This window comes from Sphaeramia orbicularis, chromosome 10, assembly GCF_902148855.1.
Source record: "Sphaeramia orbicularis chromosome 10, fSphaOr1.1, whole genome shotgun sequence".
Lineage (NCBI taxonomy): Eukaryota > Metazoa > Chordata > Actinopteri > Kurtiformes > Apogonidae > Sphaeramia > Sphaeramia orbicularis.
The window spans coordinates 49,772,142-49,793,099 of NC_043966.1; the positions used below are offsets into that span (position 1 = coordinate 49,772,142).

Sequence of the window (20,958 nt, forward strand, 5' to 3'; positions counted from 1 at the left end):
AAAGACCCCAGAACAACTGCCAAGACACTGGTGAATGACTTGGCCACATCAGGAATCATAGTCTCTAAGAAGACAGTCACTATAGCTCTGAACTGGAATGGACTGAGAGGATGCAGACCAAGAAAAACTCCACTTTTGAAGAAGAGACACCTTTAAGCCAGACTTAAATATGCTCAGGACAACCTGGAGAAACATTATGCATACTGGAAGTGTGTCCTATGGTCTGATGAGACAAAACTAGAGCTCTTTGGCCATAGAGGCAGTGTTTATGTTTGGAGAAAAAAGGGAGAGGCATAGAACCCAAAGAACACTGTCCCTACAGTGAAACATGGTGGTGGGAGTATTGTGTTGTGGGGATGCTATAGTGCATCTGGAACTAGAAATCTGGTCAAGGTGGAAGGAATCATGAACAAAGAAAGATGTGGAGATTTTGAAAGAAAACCTTAAGCAGTCAGCAGTAACACTGGGTCTGGGTCATTGCTTCATCTTCCAATATGACAACAATCCAAAACATACATCTCTCTTGGTGAAGAGCTATCTTCAGAAGACCAAAGTGAATGTAACTGAGTGGCCTGCACAGAGCCCTGACTTAAATTTCATTGAAAATATTCGGGGTGACCTAAAAAAGAACATCCATTCCAGAAGGCCACCAAATCTGGAGGAGCTGGAAAGATTTGCCAAAGAAGAATGGGCTGGGATTCCTCAAAAAAAGTGTCAGAGACTTGTAATAAAAAAAATACTATGACTGCAGGCTTTTATCCAGCAAAAAGGATACACAATTGACTATTAGGATCAGGGGGGCTAATAATTTTGACCCTGGTACTTTTTGTTTTTTGTGGAATATTTTCATTTCTGTGTGCCAACTAAAATCATGTAAGCATCCAAAATAAAACTAGGATATCTAAAAACGCTGTGTTAAAAATGTATTGCTCTGTGTAAAAGCACACAGGAAATACCTTTAAAACAATGACATTTTTGTAGGGGGGCTAATAATTTTGTCCTCGACTGTATAGCTTCTTTATGATGACGTCAACACAAGGTATTGAAATTATTTCCATCCGGATCTGATTCTGGATTTGGTGCGACTTTGAAAAATTTTCCCATTATAACAGATAGGAAGTGGATTGATACAATAAATCAGTAAGTATCAGTGATATCACATTGGAATTTGAATTTTTTACAGATCTGATTGGAATATGGCCAAAACATGGGCTCTTTCTGTAACATAATAAATACACATAACTGAGTGATAATAAATGGCATCTGGATACATTTCCCAAAGCTTTTAATTTGGCCGGTAAACTACAGGGCCATTGATTCTATTTTTTTTCTTAAAGTGGATAATTTTTTGGGCTGTCGCACCTCTTGGCCACCGCACTGACCAGAGGGAGGCGCTAAAGTTTCGTTTCAGCAAAGTCGCTATTTCATAAAAGAAGAAGAGCCATAGCAACGACCAAACAAAGATGGCAGCTCCATCGGCCATGTTTCGGTCTGTGCTTTTACACATTTTCTGGATATTATCCGATGCGGCCGCTACTGAAAATACTACGAGCTACGGGTTTAATACAACTGTATTTGCTGATCAGAATGACATGTATAATTTTACGGATAATTACACAACCACGGAGAACACACCATTTGGGTCCACCACCCCCACACCGAGCTCCGGCACCGCGGAGCCGCCAGTTCTGAGCCTACCCGTCGAACCGCTGCCCGTCTCCGGACGCCTGCTGCCTTCAGTCACCGACGGTAACAAAAAAAAAAAAAAAAAAAAAAAGCACAAACGAAATGAAGAAAATGATGAACCGATATCAACTAACTCTGCTTCTGTATTAGCAAGAACAACGAATAGCACGGAGAAAATGCGAATGTAAAGAATAGCCTCTAATGTGCTGAATTTGGCCTAATTGACTAGAGTGGACGTTCACTTTAAACTGAGTCAAGTGTAAATCTGAGGTGTCTTTAGTTAGATAGCACTTTCTTAGCCTTAAGCCAGCACATATACATATGCACAGCAGATATTAGGGCTGCAACTAATGACTATTTTAATAGTTGACTAGTCATCGACTACTGTAACAAGTAGTTGACTAGACACTTTATGAACTGCGAAAAACAAACAAAACGAACTATGGCTCTTATTTATTGCAGCAATAAAATACATCTTCTTTCCTTTAACAAGAGCATTTGGTGCACAACAATTAGAATATATTATAAAGTTTCTTAAACAAATATTCAATTCGATATTTAACAGATATTGCAATTGGCAATAAAATACTCTTTTCCCTTAAACAAAATTACGTTTCGTGCAGAACAGTTCCAGTGCCTAACAAACTTTGTTAAACAACTAAATACTCAAGTAAGAAGTTAATATCAGTGACAAAATAAAGTGCTGTCCTTAAATAAAGTGCATGACATCACTAACAACCTGTCAACTACAAAGGTTAAAATATGTCAGTCATGTACAGGGTGGGGAAGCAAAATTTACAATGAACATTTAGTTGTTTTTTCTCAGCAGGCACTACGTCAATTGTTTTGAAACCAAACATATATTGATGTCATAATCATACCTAACACTATTATCCATACCTTTTCAGAAACTTTTGCCCACATGAGTAATCGGGAAAGCAAACGTCAAAGAGTGTGTGATTTGCTGAATGCACTCGTCACACCAAAGGAGATTTCAAAAATAGTTGGAGTGTCCATAAAGACTGTTTATAATGGAAAGAAGAGAATGACTATGAGCAAAACTATTACGAGAAAGTCTGGAAGATACTATTAAAGAAGAATGGGAGAAGTTGTCACCCGAATATTTGAGGAACACTTGCGCAAGTTTCAGGAAGTGTGTGAAGGCAGTTATTGAGAAAGAAGGAGGACACATAGAATAAGAACATTTTCTATTATGTAAATTTTCTTGTGGCAAATAAATTCTCATGACTTTCAATAAACTAATTGGTCATACACTGTCTTTCAATCCCTGCCTCAAAATATTGTAAATTTTGCTTCCCCACCCTGTATACTACACTAACCTCCTGGTACAAAGTATGGACATGGATTACAGCTATACATAGGCTACATAAACACATGTACAGTATACACTGGGTCAGTCTGTGTCCTGGATTTTCTTTAAAAACTCATGTGAAAACCTATGTTAGTTGATGGGACCGTGGAAAATCTCAAAGCTGTTAATGATTAGTATGTATATTGTAAGTGTCCCTAGTTGCATATTTTCTATTAGCTTGAAACTTAAAGTTTCAAAATTTAAGGGTAAAAAAATATTTTTTGCCTGGGTAAGTAATATTTCAGTCAGCTTGGTGATATGGTAAAAATGTTTTTACAATAAACATTTCCATATCAGTCTGCATCTATCAATATCACAGTAATATCAAATCATTTTTACGCTTTAAAGGCTGATTTTTGGATTTGACTGACTGCTATTGGCAAAAGATACAGCACGATAGAGTCAATCTAAAATGCATGTGTCAGCCTAGTACTCAATGCTAACAAAACAAATTTTCAGATTTTTTTTAGAGCAAGATGTTTTAAACAGTCTACATTTTTCCACATTGGAGAAATATTAAGAAAGTTATATAGTATAAATATCTTATATTGAACATTTAACATCATAATGAGAAAACTTCATGTTTTTACAAAAAGAGATCAAATTGTCCTCTTAATTGTTATAATAGGAGCTGTCCCTCTCTCAGTCTTAGACTAGAGGAACAGAATCTAGAATCTTATCCCCTAAAGCCTCTTGACTCAGTTCACTATTCTGCTCTCAGTTTCCTTACTGAATCCGTATGACATTCAATTCTGTATTTTGTACGAAGTTGTTAGAAGGGCCTCTAACACACAGACCTTTGTCTTTTCATCTATACTTCTCTTATTGGACACTTATCTTCTTCGTGGTCATTACATGACAAACACTTAGGGTTAGGGTTAAGGTTTGGGTTAGGGTTAAGGTAATCCCAAAAATCAGAGCATTTTACTAATTCAGAGAAAGACCATTCAAAACTATTAAAATGATATGAATGAAGTATTTGTTCAAAATTAACATTTTATATGAGTAAAATTAAGTAAACAGAGCAACATACAGAGAAATGTTGTGTATACCCAGACTAAATTGTGGATGTCTTTCTAACTTGGGCCTTCCTCTGTTTCCTCTGTTTGTGTGTCAGTTGTGATCTTGTGTCCCTGTAATGACCACCAGGATGTGTGTGATGCCAACTGTTGCTGTGACAGACAGTGTAGTGAAGAGGTGGCTCTGTTCACGGGCTGCTCTGTCCACAGTGTCAGGTGAGTCCCACAGCTTTATGATCCTGCACATCAGTATTTCTGTCTCTTTGGCATGTTTACAACAGAACAGTACTCCTCAGTCACTCCAGGCAAATCACATGTTTTCCATGAACTGACAGTAAGTTTCTACAGTACAAATAACAGTTAGCTTTTCTGATTATTGTGAGGCAAACTCTGGCGCGCTGATCGACGTCATACTCATCAATAGACCTGACGGGTACACATCTGGAGTGTTCTGTCAAAGCCTTAGTGACCACTGTAGCATAGCTTGTGTTCGCAAATACTTCAAGACACCCACCACGGATTGTTTTCAAACACCTGCTGAGACACATAATGAACAGGCTTTTCTGTATGATCTAGCAGTCATACAGTGGCACAGAATAAGTCTCATCCCTGATGTTGAATTTGCTTGGTCTCACTTTACAACTTTGTTTACTGCTATTCTCAACAAACATGCTCCTTTTAAGAAACTTAGAGTTAAAAATTGCCTCAGCCCCTGGATCGTTCCTCATCTATCAGAGCTTATTCATCAGAAACATCAACTATTGCGAAGAGCTAGGACCTCTAACAAAACATCCGACTGGCAGGTATACAGGACATTTAGAGACAGATGCACCCAGTCTATAAGATAAGCTAAAACTAGTTATTTCAAACAGCAGCTGCTCACCAATGGTACAAATCCAAAAAATTTTTTGATAACTTTCCAGATGCTTGAAAACAAAACCTTACCCTCAAATCTCCCCTCTGTAATTAAATCAGGTGGTATAATTGTCACTGACAAAACTAAAATGGTTCAGTGCTTCAACAAATATTTGTCAAAGCTGGACGTACATACATTGCTAATACACCTCCTCTGATGGATTCTCTGGTCATCTCAGGATCTGTGACTCATCCACCTGGCTCTGGACCTACTCCTTTCTCTTTTTAACCCATACATGACACTGATGTACTGACTGAACTGCTCAGCCTGGACACCCAAAAATCTGCCAGATGTGACCCTTCTTGAAAATTGGAGCTTACGTTATTGCAGCTCCCATCTGTGGTTTGTTCAACCTATCACTGCAGTCTCGAGCATTCCCCCAAAACTGGAAATCTGCTGCAGTCATCCCACTTTTTAAAGGAGGTGATAACTTTGACTTGAACTGTTGCGGACCCATTTCTCTTCTGCCTTCCCTTTCCAAAAATTTTGAAAAACTGATCAATCAACAGCTCATAGACCATCTGGAGACCCATAATGTCTCTAACCCCTTGCAGTCTGGTTTTAGATCTGGGCACAGCTACATTTCTGCCACACTTAAAGTTGTGAATGATATTATGTGTGCTAGGGGTGTAACGGTGCACTCATTTGTACCAAACCGTTTCGGTACAAACACATGTAGCCTATGTGAAGAATGCAAACACTTGCCTTAAGTTTCCACATGAACCTTGAAGCGGAATGCACACAGTATGAGCAGGATGGTCACAAGTGGAACCCATGTGCAATATTTGATATCCTAGACGGACGTCTAAGCAGTACACACACCATACACATGCTGAATGTGAACCAGCATGGCAGGTCAGAGCAGCGTCACAGGTATTTAGCCAGAGTTGTAAGACCCTCTGTTGTCTCTAAGGTGTCTAGTTTGGGAGCATTTCGGATTCCCTGTCAGTTAAGTAAATGGAGAGAGAAGTCGACAAAACAAGAGCGGTGTGCCGGCATTGTTTTGTGAGAATCGGTCATATTTAAAGTTTTTTTTTTTTTTTTTTTAATGAAATCGGTCTCCTTCACTGTACTGAAAACATATTGAAAATGCATTGAACCAAAAACCCCTGTACCGAAAACATACCAAACCGAAATTTTTCTGTACCGTTACACACCTAGTGTGTGCTGTTGACAACAGAAAATATTGTGCTGCTGTTTTTGTAGACATGGCTAGGGCATTTGACCTCTGTCAACCACTTCATATTATTGGAAAGGTTACGAAATATTGGTCTTTCTGAATTGATGGTTCAAAAGCTTTTGTTCTGAGCGCATGCAGTCAGTGAGGGTGGAGGGTCTTCTCTCAGACCCCTTGCAAATTCATAAAGGTGTCCCGCAAGGTTCAATACTTGGTCCAACACTCTTTAACATTTACATCAACAATATAACCCATGCTGTAAACAACTTTCATAGCCAAATGTATGCCGATGACACCATTGTCTATACATCCAGCTCCTCCCTCCACACTGCCCTGACTGTACTACAGATTAGCTTCAGTAACAGTCAACATGCTTTTTCTGATCTTCATTTGTCATTAAACATAAGCAAAACTAATTATATGGTCTTCAACAGAAACCTCCCACAAATTGAATGTCCAGTCAAACTTCTCTCACTTAACGGCTCTGTGATTCAGTTCGTGTCCTGTTACAAGTACCTGGGAATTTGGCTTGACTGTTCACTCTCATTCCAAACACACATCAGTTCTCTCCTGTCCAAAGTTAAAAGTAGAATCGGCTTTCTCTATCACAATAAATCTTCATTTACTCAATACTCACTCCGCCAAGCTCCTTCTTGTTAAAATGACAGTCCTTCCACTCTTTGATTATGGCGATGTGATATACAGAGCAGTTTCAAAAATACTTCTCCATAAATTAGACACCATTTACCACGCTGCCATCCGCTTTGCTACCGGAGTTCCCTACAACACTCACCACTGCAGTCTATCCTCACTGGTGAACTGGTCCTCTCTTCTCTCCCACAGACAATTACATTGGTGTCTGTACATCTACAAAAACCCTCATTGCTAAAACACCACCTTATCTGCGTTCACTACTCACCATTCATAACTCCACCCACACTCTTCATTTCAGCGGTTTCATTAACCTCCACATTGCCCGTACCACTCTTGGTCATCCTCATTCCAGTTTTCTGCCACTGATTGGAATTCTTTACTACAATCCCTAAAACTCACCTCATTCATACTGCTCTCATTTCAAAGGTCAATGAGAGTTACACTTCAGGACCACTGCACCCGTTTTTAGCCTTTGTATTTGCTATATGACATTATATGATTTGTTGTACATATAATCTGTTCTGTTGTCCATCCTATCCTATTTGTTTGTTTGTTTGTTTGTTGTACATGTAAACTGTTCTGTTGTTCATTCTGTTTGCATCTATCTCTTGGCCAGGTTGTTATTTAAAATGAGAATCAGTTGTCGACTAACTTACCTGGTTAAATAAAGGTTAAATAAAATAAAATAAAAACACATTTCTAAACTAAATTTTTTTGTTTTGTGTTTATGTACCATAGTATTATTCCATCCATCCATCCATCTATCCATCTGTGGCTGGGTGACAGCCATAAATGTTACCACAATAAAACTCTTCAGTCAGGCAACATCAATAATAAACAACTAAGAATTATAAATTCATTGTAGGGCTGCGCAATGAATTGATTTTAAATTGAAAATGGATTTTTTAAGTAGGACGATTTTTGAAAGGGAAATTGTCAAATTGATTTAATCTCTCTCGTGTCACCGGGCCTCCGGGCTACCGTAGACTCCTCCTTTTAACTCTGAAAATGGTCTTTCACAGAATTCTGTGTAATGACCATGGACATTAAATCTCTGATGGGTCTGCAGTAGTGATACCAATGTAAGCTGTGGTTTCACACACGGATCCCCAAATTCAAATATAACTGCATGGGGATCACTCATCTTATGTTGTCCACACACAGATTCGTATTGTCTTCGTCTGATCCGGGTCTGGGTCGTGAGGGCAGCAGTCTCAGCAGAGAAGCCCAGAAAGCCCTCTCCCCAGCCACATCCACCAGCTCCAGGGGAATCCCGAGGCCTTCCCAGGCCAGCCCACAGATATAATCCTTCCAGCGTGTCCTGGGTCGGTCTCCTCCATGCACAGATCCCCCAATTTTAATATAACCATATGGGGATCACTCATCTTACGTGGTCCACGCATGTATGACTGATGGCTATCACTGACTTACATTGGTATCACTTCTGTGGGCCCATCCATGATACCTTCACAGATTTGAGGTAGGGAGCAGTGCCTTGCATTGCAGGCGGCTCATGAAAATGACATGCCGATCTCTGTTGTCTTTTGTAGTTTTACCCAAATATCGGAATCGAAAATCGAATTTTTAGAGGAAAAAATCTGGATTTTATTTTTTTCCAAAATCGTGCAGCCCTAGTTCATTGTTTCGTTCAAGTTGAAATGTCTGACTTTTGGTCCGTAGTGAAAGCTGAAGAAACCAGACAGTTATTTGTGTCTTTGTATGCCACCATGCTTTTGATCATGATATAGTTGTCATTTTGTTTATTTAAATCTTCACCACATTAAATTATAATGAACAAAGTGAACATAATTTGAGTTTTTATCTATCAAGATGTAAACAACAAAACGTATATTATTATTGAAGTTATTTGTGGTTTTATCTGTTTTATTTTGTTGTCAGAATATGGCGATTACTTACCAAGAACAAAACAGAAATGTAGAGGTAGAATATTTAACACTAGAATAAAATCTTATCTCAACATCCAAATATACAATTAAATTCAGTTAACTTATGTTTATATTATGCATTTTAACAAATGTACCTCAAAGGAAACATCAAATTTTCATAGTTTTATATGTTAATTATTTTGTTAATTCACTAATTACTTGTTTGGTCTATAGAAAGACAGGAAGTGATGTCCTCTAAAGACCTCTTTCATATAGAATTCAAAAATGCCAAAGATATTCAGTTGATTGTCACAGAGGAGGAAGGAAACCAGAAAACAGTAAACGTTTACTTAACAAATTACTCATACTGATCATCAATTACTGTAGACTGTCAAATATTCTAGTTGTTAATTAATTGAATAGTTGACAGTTACTTGATTAAATGTTGAGGCTTGACATTAAAATTGGTGCTATGTGGTTCCAAGAATTTCCATTACGTTTCCATAGCGATGTGTCCTGCCAGTCGGCGGTGATGTTCATTATATAATTTTGTGTATGTACTTGTGTGTTTGCAGTGGCAGTGGGCAGCTGTGCAGCCGTGATGTGGCGTCTTATGCTTTAAGGAGTAAAGTTGATGGCTACTCAGAGCTGCAGTCATCTGTCCAGAAAGAGACCAAATATGATGCCTTCTGCATTCAATCCCAGAACCGTAAGCCTTTAAAACCATTCATCTGGATTAGAAAGGATGAACCATGTCTGCATCTATTAGAACTGATTACCTATGGATATCTGGCACTGATTGATCAGTCACTTTGATACGTTTACTTTTAATGCTGAATTAAAAGAACTGTCTAGTTGTATACCTTTCTGTCTGTCAGTATAATTTAATAAATAAATAAATAAAAACCCTCAGTGTTTTGATTAAATATTTAGTGTGCAGGATTGCGTGGCATCTCAGTGGAAAACAGCAGTGACATCAAATTACATAAATGATGAAATGATGAAAACAACATTAAAGATATAAGACAAAAATAATGTTCAAAACACAATAAGACTGCCGCTGAAAGAAAACAGAGTAAAGGAAAGAAATAGCCAAAATTCTGATAGTTGTTCCATGAAATTGAATTGATTTATTCCCAATAGACTATTCTCTTCATTTCTTAGTGTTTCTCTTGGCTTCACTGCTTCCAGTGCGTGTCTGTGGATGTACGATAATTTGTCAATTTCAGTCTTTGTGTTGCCAGTGTTAATCTAATCTAATCTAATCTAATCTAATCTAATCTAATCTGCCCTGGGCCTTCAAAATTAATAGTGTTGGCCCATGTAATTTAAACTGTATAGAACTGGGACTGTTTCTTTAACCAATCAGATTTTGATTTCACCTCACAGGGCCCGCTAGCTGGACCACAGTGTCTTCAGCATTTTTCTTTTCTCTGATTGGATTGTAAAAGCAAAACTTATGTGATATAGCTTTGGCTATATTCTTTTTGATTCATGCCAATAAAGCTAATTTGATTTGAACTGAACTATTAATACATTTTAGGTAGAATTCTTTACACCCACAATGGCTGGTCTGGGAGAGGAAAATTATTTGGTCTTAAATACTTAAAGGTCCATTTTCAAGGCTGACTTTTCCAACAAAGCTGAACATCATGAGGAAAGGTCGGCCAACCCTGATGCTAGCAGCTGGTTGAGCAGACATTCTCTGCCCTTGAGAATAAAAAGTTATGCCAGGAATAGGACTGGACAGAGGCGACTCACAGCCTAGGCCTCCATGGCTTCGAAAAGGCTAGAAAAGGATTTATTGATGGAACTGAAAAGCAGAGATAACCTCTATGACGGAGTTCATTGAAGTTTTCCTGCTCAAAAAAAAGGTGGATGGATTTTGTAAATAAATAATGAACATCTCTGGTGAGTATGATATGATTAGATAAATATTTATTCTGAACTGCTCCAGATGATGTACATGGTTGTGGTTGTAGTGCATAACTTTGGGGTTGTCTTACCTGGGTTTCTTGCTTTAGTAACAATGGTATTTCACCCTTAATACATGCAATGTATCTTTCTGTCTCTGTAATGCCACACCTTGTTAAATTGCATTTTTTGTAAGGTATTAATGGAAGATCTCCTTTGGGACAATTGATGGAAGCTAGCCATTAGCTAAAATCTGGAGAGCTTACATTCATGTATGAGAGCTTACATTCATGTATGTTCATTAATGCTCACTGTCCCGTTCAAACAAATAAATTGAATTGAATTGAGTTTCTGTAATTGTGATGTCATAGTGGTGGTATTAATGCTGCATTTCAGGTAACCCGTAACCACAACCCGTGTTTTTCCAACCTTCTACCAGTGAAAATGCACTGGAATGGCAGTCAAACCTGTGACTTCCCACCCGTGAACTCATACTAGATTGATGCACTCCCAGTTCCACGTTCTGACATCACATTGCCCGTGAAACAACAATGGCAGCCCCCAGGGATGCGGTGTTTATGCAAATTGTTTATTACCCCACCCCCCAAAGGAGAGGCAAGGGGTATTGTTTTTGGTTCAGTTTGTTTGTTTCTTTGTTTGTTAACACTTTAGCAGCAAAACTATTGGTTGAATTCATACCAAATTGGGTTTATAGATTGCCAGTGGCCCAGAATACATCTCATTACATTTTGGGAATCCCCCCCCCCCATTTACTTAGAATGGGCGCAATTTCAATGTCTGTAGCAGCAAAACTGTTTGTTAAATTCATACTGAATTGGGTTTATAGATTGCCAGTGACCCAGAACAGATGTGGTTACATTTTGGGAAGAGTGGGTCAAAGTTAACATTTTTTTATGAATTTGTGAAATCTTTTTTCTTCTCCCATTTACTTATAATGGGTGAAATTTCAAATGTCTATAAAAACATCCTCTTTGTTTCAATTTATTTCAAACTTGGCACATATATAGAGGCAATTGATATGCTGACATCAGCACACACATAAACATGATGGCATCAGCTGGATCTATGCTACAATACATGCAAGGGGTGGGGTTTGTTGTGCCTGGCACCATTTGTTTCTTTGTTTTTTGTTTGTTAACACTCTAGCAGCAAAACTATTGGTTGAATTTATACCAAATTGGGTTTATAGATTGCCAGTGACCCAGAATAGATCTGATTACATTTTGGGGAAAGTAGGTCAAAGGTAAAATTTTTAATGAATTTTTAAAATGTTTTTTTACCCATTTATTTATAATGGACGAATATTCAAATGTCTGTACCAGCAAAACTATTGGTTGAATTCATACCACATTGGGTTTATACATTGCCAGTGACCGAGAATAGATATCATTACATTTTGGGAAAAATTGGTTTAAGTTCAAATTTTTTATGAATTTTTATTAAAACAAGGTATTGTTCTAATGTTATTTATTCGCAAATGTTCTGCATAGTTTTCAGTCCGTTGAGTGCAAGAATAAATTAATACCAAATTCGTATCCAAATAATGTAACATAAAACATATAACAGCTTCTCTTTGCCTTATGCACTGCTTTTCCTCCTCTGTTTCCCTCAAATAAGTATGGAGTAAGCACCTCTGGTGATAGAAATGACTGTAAATGAGCATAAGCCCCATACAGTCCACCATGCTGTTTTTTTACACCTTGCTACCACAATTCCTTGCCCTCAGGCAGTTTGGCGTGACTTGCCTGGAACGCTACAAAGTCGTGAGTTGTGGCTTGAAGTTGTGATTTATGGGCTCAAAAACCTGCCTGGAATGCAGCATAAATCCACCTCGCCCCCACTGAAGGCACAGGTACCAAATACATGGCCTGCCACAGGAAAGAAATGTAAAAAAAAAAGACAAAAACTCACCTATAGTCCCAGATTTTTCCTGATTCCATGGTTGTTTTGTCATGTTTTTATTTTGATTTAAAGGATACATTGTCTGAAATTATATTCAGCAAGGCCAAATCAAATTAAATCTATTTAAAAGATGGTTTTGGGTTTTCAGTCGTATGTAATAATACATCTTCACACTGTGATCTGTCATAAAACAGGAAATCTTAATCAGAGAACATTCCTGTACACATCTGACAGCCCTGTTCAACCTCCTAAAACTGTCAAATGTCCTAATTCAGAAAGTTGGACATTCTTCCTGGATTTAGACATTTTGAGAATTAAGACACAAAATTCTTATTCAACCTGTCATTTGCTGGTGAAGCCCTGCCTTGTACTACAGACATAAATCTTTAAAATCCACTGTCATATATTGTGCCTAGGTTCTTTGTGAAAGGCTCAGTCTTTTCCAACAGAAGCTGGGTAATGTAGTTTTTAGTAAACCTTACCCAAAGTATGGAAGCTGTGACTTGGTGTTACTATATGTGGGGCTGAGTCTGCTCTGAAATCCCTGATGAAGCCTCTCCTTTCTGTCCAGGTGTTGATGGACTAGCTCATCCTTCACCTGCTCTCCCAACTGACACAAACTTTGAGTGGCTCTTTCAACAATTTAGCAGCTTTGTTTTAGGGTCAGAGAAGGATGATGCTCAGGTTCCTGCTGCACAACCCCAGGCTTCGTCTGGGTATCAGGTGAGTGTGTATTCTGATTCTGAACTTCAGTACTTCTACAGAATCAATCCAGTTCCTCAGATTATTATCATCGCAGTATTAAAAATGTCTGGTATTGGATGGTCAGATACAAAATTTTCAGTATTTCACAGTTGGTAAATAGGTTTGTTTCTGATCTAAAAATTTGATGTTGGAAAAAAAAAAGATGAGAAATAGTTATGGAAGCCACGGTATCAATATTGGTGGTGATATTGATCATTTTTCAATGAAACCCAACCCTAGGTTCCAGATGACAGCTTTTCCACTGATTAATGTTTTTTCAATGCACCTGGGTGTGTATGCATCTCATACTTTTGCCTGTTCCCTGATTCCGTCCATGTGCTGTGTCCTGTGTGTTTCAGTATGGAGATGTTCTAGAGAGGATATCAGACAGCGGACAGAGGGAGATCTTCTCTCTGCCGGCTTCTGCTGTGACTGCTGAGTGTGTGGATAACAATGCTGCAGGTATGAAGGTTTTTTGGTCTTTGTGCATTTTTATGTATGTATGTGTTTTGCACAATTTCCTCTTTTATTAATAATTTAAAACCACAAATAACCATCTAGTTTCTTCAGCTTTCACTTTGAACCTAACTAAACAAATACAACCTGATTTGACATTTATCCTGATAAATACTGAATTAACTATAATTACTGAAAATTCATATTGCTTAGTTGTGGCAATATGTAATACAGTCCAGTGTACTGCATTGTTTTGGAATCATTGGGAAGAAAATGTCAGTTAGCTTTCAGCATACTGTAATCAAATGGTCTCAAAGAAACAAGAATTTCACCCCCCTTCTACACAGAGGAGGGTAAATTTCTGTAAAATGTCTACCCTGTGACAGAAGAGAAGTAGGAGGTTAACACATAATTGACAGCTGTAATCAGTAGGCGTTGCTCACAATCAGTCAAGACTCTCCTTTTCTACTCTGTGGAACGACACAGAAACAGATGTCTTCCTTTTTCCACTGCAACATGAAATGATGTCAGGTCTGTTCCTTTTTATATTTGATCATTTATTTGGACACAGAAGAGAGAGCTGCAGAGTTAAGGGTTAGCTACTGAAAAACCAAATGAAGTTAATGGTGTTTATTAAAGCAATGAAAACACAGTTATTTAGGTACTCTAGACTTCATGTTTTCAAATGGAGAAATTGTCCAAATTGTACAAATGCAGACAGTATATTTTAACGCCTGAACATGAGTGTGGAAAAAAACCTCTGTTGCAAACATGGCAACAAAAGCTAAACTGCTTCGATTTAGCCCATGTTTTACTATGGAGACACAGTGCACTAGAGGGGTCTTTTTTGTCACTTTGCATACACCTGACATGTGACTCTGCACACATGCAGAACAAGTGAAAGGAAGCAAAAGCAATTTCTCAGATTCAAGAAAACGAGCCAGATCGCTACAACGTAAAATTATACAGTCCACCAGGGTTGTTTTAAAGAATGAGTGTAGCTGGTGGATGGAGTTAAAGCCAACATTTGGGTTCAGCACTCATGAAGAGACAGCGAACTTGCTACTATGAGGAATTCCCATTCTCACAATGCACTTAGTGTCAAAATTTACGAAAAGGCCCAAGTGAGTTGTTTTTTTTTTTTTTTTTTAAATTAATGATACAGTTGATACTGATACAGTTAAAGAGACAAGTAGAAAGAAAAACAACAAATAAACAAAAGACAAATCAAGCAAATAAACAAACGAAGAAAATAATGACAAACAACAATGACAACATCATATTACAATGAAAAAGATAATAAACGTAAAGAGCAACTAAGCAATATGGATTGATTAGGGGCGACAGGGAAAAGGGAAGGGGGGGTAAGTGAATGGAAGTGACAAAGGGGAGAGAGAGAGGGGGGAGAAAGAAAAAGTGAGAGAGCTAATAATTATTATAATAATTATAATAATGATAATAACAACAACACAATAATATATAGTAATAATGCTGATAGTCTTGTTTGTTAGTTTTACTGTGGCGGCAGTGGCAAGGCAAGGCAAATTTATTTGTTTAGCACAATTCATACACAGGGCAATTCACAGTGGCAGAGGCAGCCACAATAATAGTAAAAATTGGTTAAATAATTAGATTTTTAAATCAATTTATGTCAATTTCAGTTTATATTAATTAATTTAAATTAATATGGCTATGGGGGGTGGAGCCAAACACACAGAGCCCGAGGAGGGGAGGACACCATCACCTTCTCATACGAAAGCCAGCCACCCCACCCCCACCCCTCCAGCCCCGGGACCAGACGAGCTAAGACCAGCTAAGGGGTATTCCTCCTATATTGTTTGTTTGTTTTCCTTCTTTCCCCATTCTCCCCCTCTCTGTCTTATAATTAGTATTTTTTCCCTTTTTGTTTGTTTTTGTTTTGAAGATGGCCCAAATCTTGTCTACTTGATAGTTAGACCACTCTCAGACCATTTTGGAGAGAGTCTGTCCAATGGCAAGGGACTATTTTTGTTAGTTAGTTAGTTAGTTAGTTAGTTAGTTAATTCATCCATTCATTCATTCATTAACTTTTTTTTCATTTTTACAATATGAGAGATAGGGATGGAGGTACCCAAGTCAGCTACCTCCTGCCCTCGCCAAAGACTGTGGCCACACCACTAGGGGGCAAAGAGGCAGGCGTCCCCCAGCCCCACGCCCCACACCCCACACCCACCCCACACCCACCCCACACTCACCCCACACTGCCCCCCCCTCCCACCCCACCACCACCACCACTGCCTTGCAAGTATGATATTACCCAGGCTCTGGCTTTGGTTACTGATTTGGATTGGATTCTGGGTGGTTTAGGTGATTTATGAAGATGTTCCATGTTTCCTGAAAGGCTGATGTATTGTTTCTTTTACAAGCTGTTATTTTTTCTATTGAGTTGTGTTCTGAGAGTAAATTGATCCAGTGAGTGATATGGCAGGAATGTTTGGATTTCTAGTTTTGAAAAATTATTTTCTCTGCAATAGTTAGAGAAATCAGTAACAGGTTTTTGTGTTTAGTTGGAATTGTGATGTGTGTCTAGTCTCCCAGCAAGCAGAGTGATGGGGATGCTGAGATTCTGCAGCCCAAGATGCACAAGAGTTTTCCTGTAACTGTTGTCCAAAATGAAATAACTGGCTGGCAAGACCAGATGGCGTGAAGATAATCATCTCTGTGACCCAAGGTCAGAGGTGTCAAAAGTATTCCCATTCATTACTCAGGTAAAAGTATAGATACTAGGGTTTAAAAAGACTTCTGTAGAAATTGAAGAATCATCTCAAGCTTTTTACTCAAGTAAATGTGGAAAAGTACTGGTTTCAAAACTACTTAAAGTACATAAGTAAATGTGAGGGAGAAAAAATGCCATTAGGACAAAAGCTTACGCTGTACCACACGGGCCTATAGTGCACTACCCCACCTCCCCTAAAAACCTTTTTCTAAAGGCCATAATTACTATAATGTTATATTAAAATTAGGAATGCACCGATACAGGTACGAGTATCGCATCGGCTCCAATACTCAGTGTGTGTACTCGTACTCATAAAAGATATCCGATACAAATGCGCCGATACCACTTACAGCCGTTTGACATTCACAGTTCAGTGCAGCAGGTGGAATAATGTGTGGGGAGTGTGAAGAGTGTGGGTATTTTTCAAAATAAATGACAGTGATAAAAGTAACACTGACTGCAAGTAACGTTAAAGACACAGATAGATACAGACGCAGCGTTCTGTCCGTCCTCTGCGTACGTTCGATCCGTTTTCCAGGTGCTGGCGAATGCATACCCAGAATGAGAATACCAGCGGGAGTACGGAGCGGTGCGGACCCCCGCCAACGGAAGTGAAAACGAAACTTATCACTCATTTCTCTTTTCTCTACCTGCTGAAGCTAAGCTGTTAAACCTTACCAGCGAAAACGCTGCAATATTAGTATCACATTAGTGTTGCTTCTGTCACCTCCATGTTTGTTATTACTGACTTTCTTGTTCTTCTCAAAAAACTTCACTCTTCTTTGTAGTATTTGTCCAGTATGGTTAATTAAGAGCGGCGCCCCCTGGTGGATTAATTGAGAAACGCTCATTCCAACACATTAAATGTCAATAGCAGCCCTTTTTTCCAGTCAGACTAATGACAACGACAATAAAACACATTTACAAAAGGAACTAAGAACTGGAATGGGATTTTTAAGTACTTGTATCGGTACTCGGTATTGGCAAGTACTCAAATGTAAGTACTTGTACTTGTACTTGTACTCGTACTCGGTCTGGAAAAAAGTGGTATCGGTGCATCCCTAATTAAAATGTTAATGTTGAAAAATTTGGGACGCACTAGGCTACCTGATTCGTATAAGCCCATTGAAAATAAACGCACTTTAGTCCAATGCAAATGTATTAAAGAACCATATATGTGTCCTAACGAGCATGTGCTTCATGGAGTGGAAGATATGATGACTAGTTGAATATAGGTATTGGAATGGTGCAAAAAGTCAGGTGCGATGGATTGCGTACAAACCAATAGTGTGTCAGAATGATATATGTTTATACCTCTCATCCAACCACAATCAAATTCACTCTGTCTGGATGACGCTATTTATCTGGATATTTTTTTTTATTTGAATGACAACAAGATGGATTGAAATAGGAGTAACAAGGCTATTTTCAAATGTAAGGGGTAGAAAGTACAGATAATTGTGTAAAAATGTAAGGCGTAGAGGTAAAAACTTGTCTGAAAAATAATTACCCCAGTAAAGTGTAGATAACCAAAATTTCTACTGAAGTAAGGTCACTTACTTGACACCTCTGCCCAAGGTGCATTGTGAACAGATGTCTGTATTAGTCAGTCCCACTTTAAACGTTTTCCCTTGAGTGATGTGTATTCTGTGGATTGTTTCATATTCTATTAGTTGTACATTTGTATTGGCAATCATGGAAAAGACGTTTCAGTTTGTTCTGTAAACAAGCAAACTGTGTTTATGATGGAGTAATCTTCAAAGTTGTTCACCGTGAGGGAAGTGATTCAGATGTGAAGGCATGGAAAGACTAATGGATTAGTGATAATTACGTTATCACTCAGGTTTTACAAATTAAAAAAAAAAAATGTGGTGAAAGTCAAATGCTGCTTTAAGAATAATAAAGAACAAGGTGGAAAAAACCCAAAATGTTCTGTTCTTATTAGTAATTTCCAATTGCCAATTTTATTTATTGATTTATTATCTTAAAAATGTGATTCACTACTCAGAAACAAGCCCTTTCACTTTATTGAAGTACCATATTTCTGGTGTATAAACAGTGAGTTAAGATTGGGAGAGGCCATGTGACATGACTGCTATTGTAACACACAGGGTGCAAAGAGCAGCAGAAATAAAAGTGGAAGAGTGTTGTTTAGCCTGCAGCACTGTCCTACAAAAAGTGTGTGTGTGTGCGCGCACTTGTGCATGTGCATGTGTGTTTACATCACTGAATTATTTTGTTTTTATTTCAAAAAAAGAAAGAGAACACAAGAAAAGATATATATTAGGAGTGTAACAGTGCACTCATTTGTACTGAACCGTTTCGGTTCGGGGCCTTTAATACAATACGGAGGTTTACTGAACAAATACATGTAGCCTATGTGAAGAACGCAAACACTCAGGAAGCAGGGTGACTGTAAGCAGAACCCATGTGCAGGATTTCCCTATACACATTCTGCAGCAGTACCGCGGTGCTGCAAAAAACTCAAAAAAACCCTACTTTATTCTGAGGCTGGGGTGCCGATAAGGGGGTTAAACATGACATGACAACAGAGAGTATAACAGAGGCACAGAAGCTGGGTGGGACGTTCGAAGAGTGTTAAGTTTCACTTTCGGTTTTCTGTAGTTATGCAGCGCACACTCCATTCCCTGAACTGAGGGAACTGAGATTTTTCTGTACCATTACACCCCTCATATATATATATATATATATATATATATATATATATATATATATATATATATATATATATATATATATGCAAAACTACACACCAGACTGGCAAAAAAATTAACATTTCTTGCAAAAGCAAATTCTGTAAATTCTTCAAATGCTTTGCAAAACTTACATTTTGGCTGGTATTTGCTGATATCACTCAACATGGTATTGATGTCTGAAGCCAATATTTATCTTATGTGTTTTATTTATATATATATATATATATGGGTCATTCCAGAATTGGAGGACATTTGGGCTTCAAAATTCTTGAAAAATAAACCTTCACTTTTCTAATTTTCCATTATATATTCATCAATAATAGGTAATAAACTATCAAAGGCTTGATTGGCTCAGCTTACACATCAATGGTACAATTTTTATTACATGATTTATTTGGTGTTTGTAATACTTGGTGCAACCCTGTTACCAACACTAAGGAACCTGAAAAAAGTACATTAATTAATTTCTTAAATGTAATTCCTTTTCCATTAAGTAAAGAAAGTAACATTCTCTCTGAATAACCATTTGGTTTCACATATGACTTGATTTAAATTAATTTTAGCAACTTTCAAAATCTGCCTCGGCCAACTTTTCAATAGTGGCATGTTTCACTTTAACAATTTCAGGATTTATTTTACAATATTTACTCTGACACATGTTGCATATAATTACATAAACTCTTTAAAGGGCAATGGGTTGAACACTTTTGAGCTGAGAAAGTAATTTATGATTATTTTCAATTAAAATGATATGGTAACAGGGTTGAAAGTAGGGTAACAGGGTTGCATAAAGTAACAAGAATGTCTAGCTACATTATTTCTGATTATAGATCATTATATAAAAGTGACAAATGCTCAAGACACCAGAGTATTCTTTGAATAACTTTTAATACTTTCTGTCAGCACTGTTTCTCAAATAACACAACACAAAAAAAACAAACAAAAAAACAAAACAATAATAATAATAATGGGGGGGCTTATTTCAAGAAATTTTTCAGATTCAACTTTTGCCCTGATTTTCTGATGCAACAAAATGTTCTAAGCACTCCTGTGTATTTTTTTAAATTTTTTTTAAATTTTCATCCAAAAACCACCCCCTACCCCGAAAATTACTTTTTCAGCCCTGAAAACATGGGGTTTTTGGAAACTTTCAAACCTTCTTCACTTTTGATGAAATACAATGTAACAATCTGCTCATGCTGGGCCTTAGATGTTTTTTGTGAGACATGTGATGTCTTCAGAGTGCTTTGCACTAAAAAAGGTGTAGTGTAAAGGGTCAAATTATAGGTCAAAGGTCACCCAAATGGTCCAAATGCATATTTCATGGAATGAAGCTGTTAATGTGGGTTCTTCCAAATGTTGGGCTCAGGTTCTCTCCTCAGAACACATCTACTGACCACAAACAACTTCCATTCAATAAGACACATTAAACAGAACTATTCACTCATGTATTCTCCATACAGACATGTCAAAAAGAACAAACGGTAGTTTTATATGACTTTGACATTTACATGTATATGTCCTGTTGTGGGTGGTGCAGTGGATAGACCTGGTGCCTCACAGACAGAAGGTCCTGGGTTCCATTCCAACACCAGTCGATGGGGGTGGGACCTTTCTGTGTGAAGTTTGCATGTTCTCTCCGGGTACTCTGGCTCCTCCCACCATCCAAACACATGCTCTGATAGGTTAACTGGCTAATCTAAATCACCCGTAGGTGTGAATGTGACAGTGGTTGTCTC

At 37.9% G+C, this 20,958-nt stretch overlaps 1 protein-coding gene across 1 annotated transcript in view; it reads left to right on the forward strand.

Annotated features, from left to right (window-relative positions):
* Nucleotides 1–1,448: 1,448 nt before the first annotated feature.
* The window catches only part of LOC115427536 (tectonic-1-like), a 36,850-nt gene continuing 17,340 nt past the window's right edge, over nucleotides 1,449–20,958 (forward strand). Inside the window, exons 1-5 of the mRNA XM_030146120.1 lie at nucleotides 1,449–1,749; nucleotides 4,176–4,293; nucleotides 9,286–9,419; nucleotides 13,119–13,270; nucleotides 13,651–13,753. Of these exons, the coding sequence (XP_030001980.1) occupies nucleotides 1,464–1,749; nucleotides 4,176–4,293; nucleotides 9,286–9,419; nucleotides 13,119–13,270; nucleotides 13,651–13,753 (793 nt within the window). The 5' untranslated portion in view covers nucleotides 1,449–1,463. The remainder of the gene's footprint in view (nucleotides 1,750–4,175; nucleotides 4,294–9,285; nucleotides 9,420–13,118; nucleotides 13,271–13,650; nucleotides 13,754–20,958) is intronic.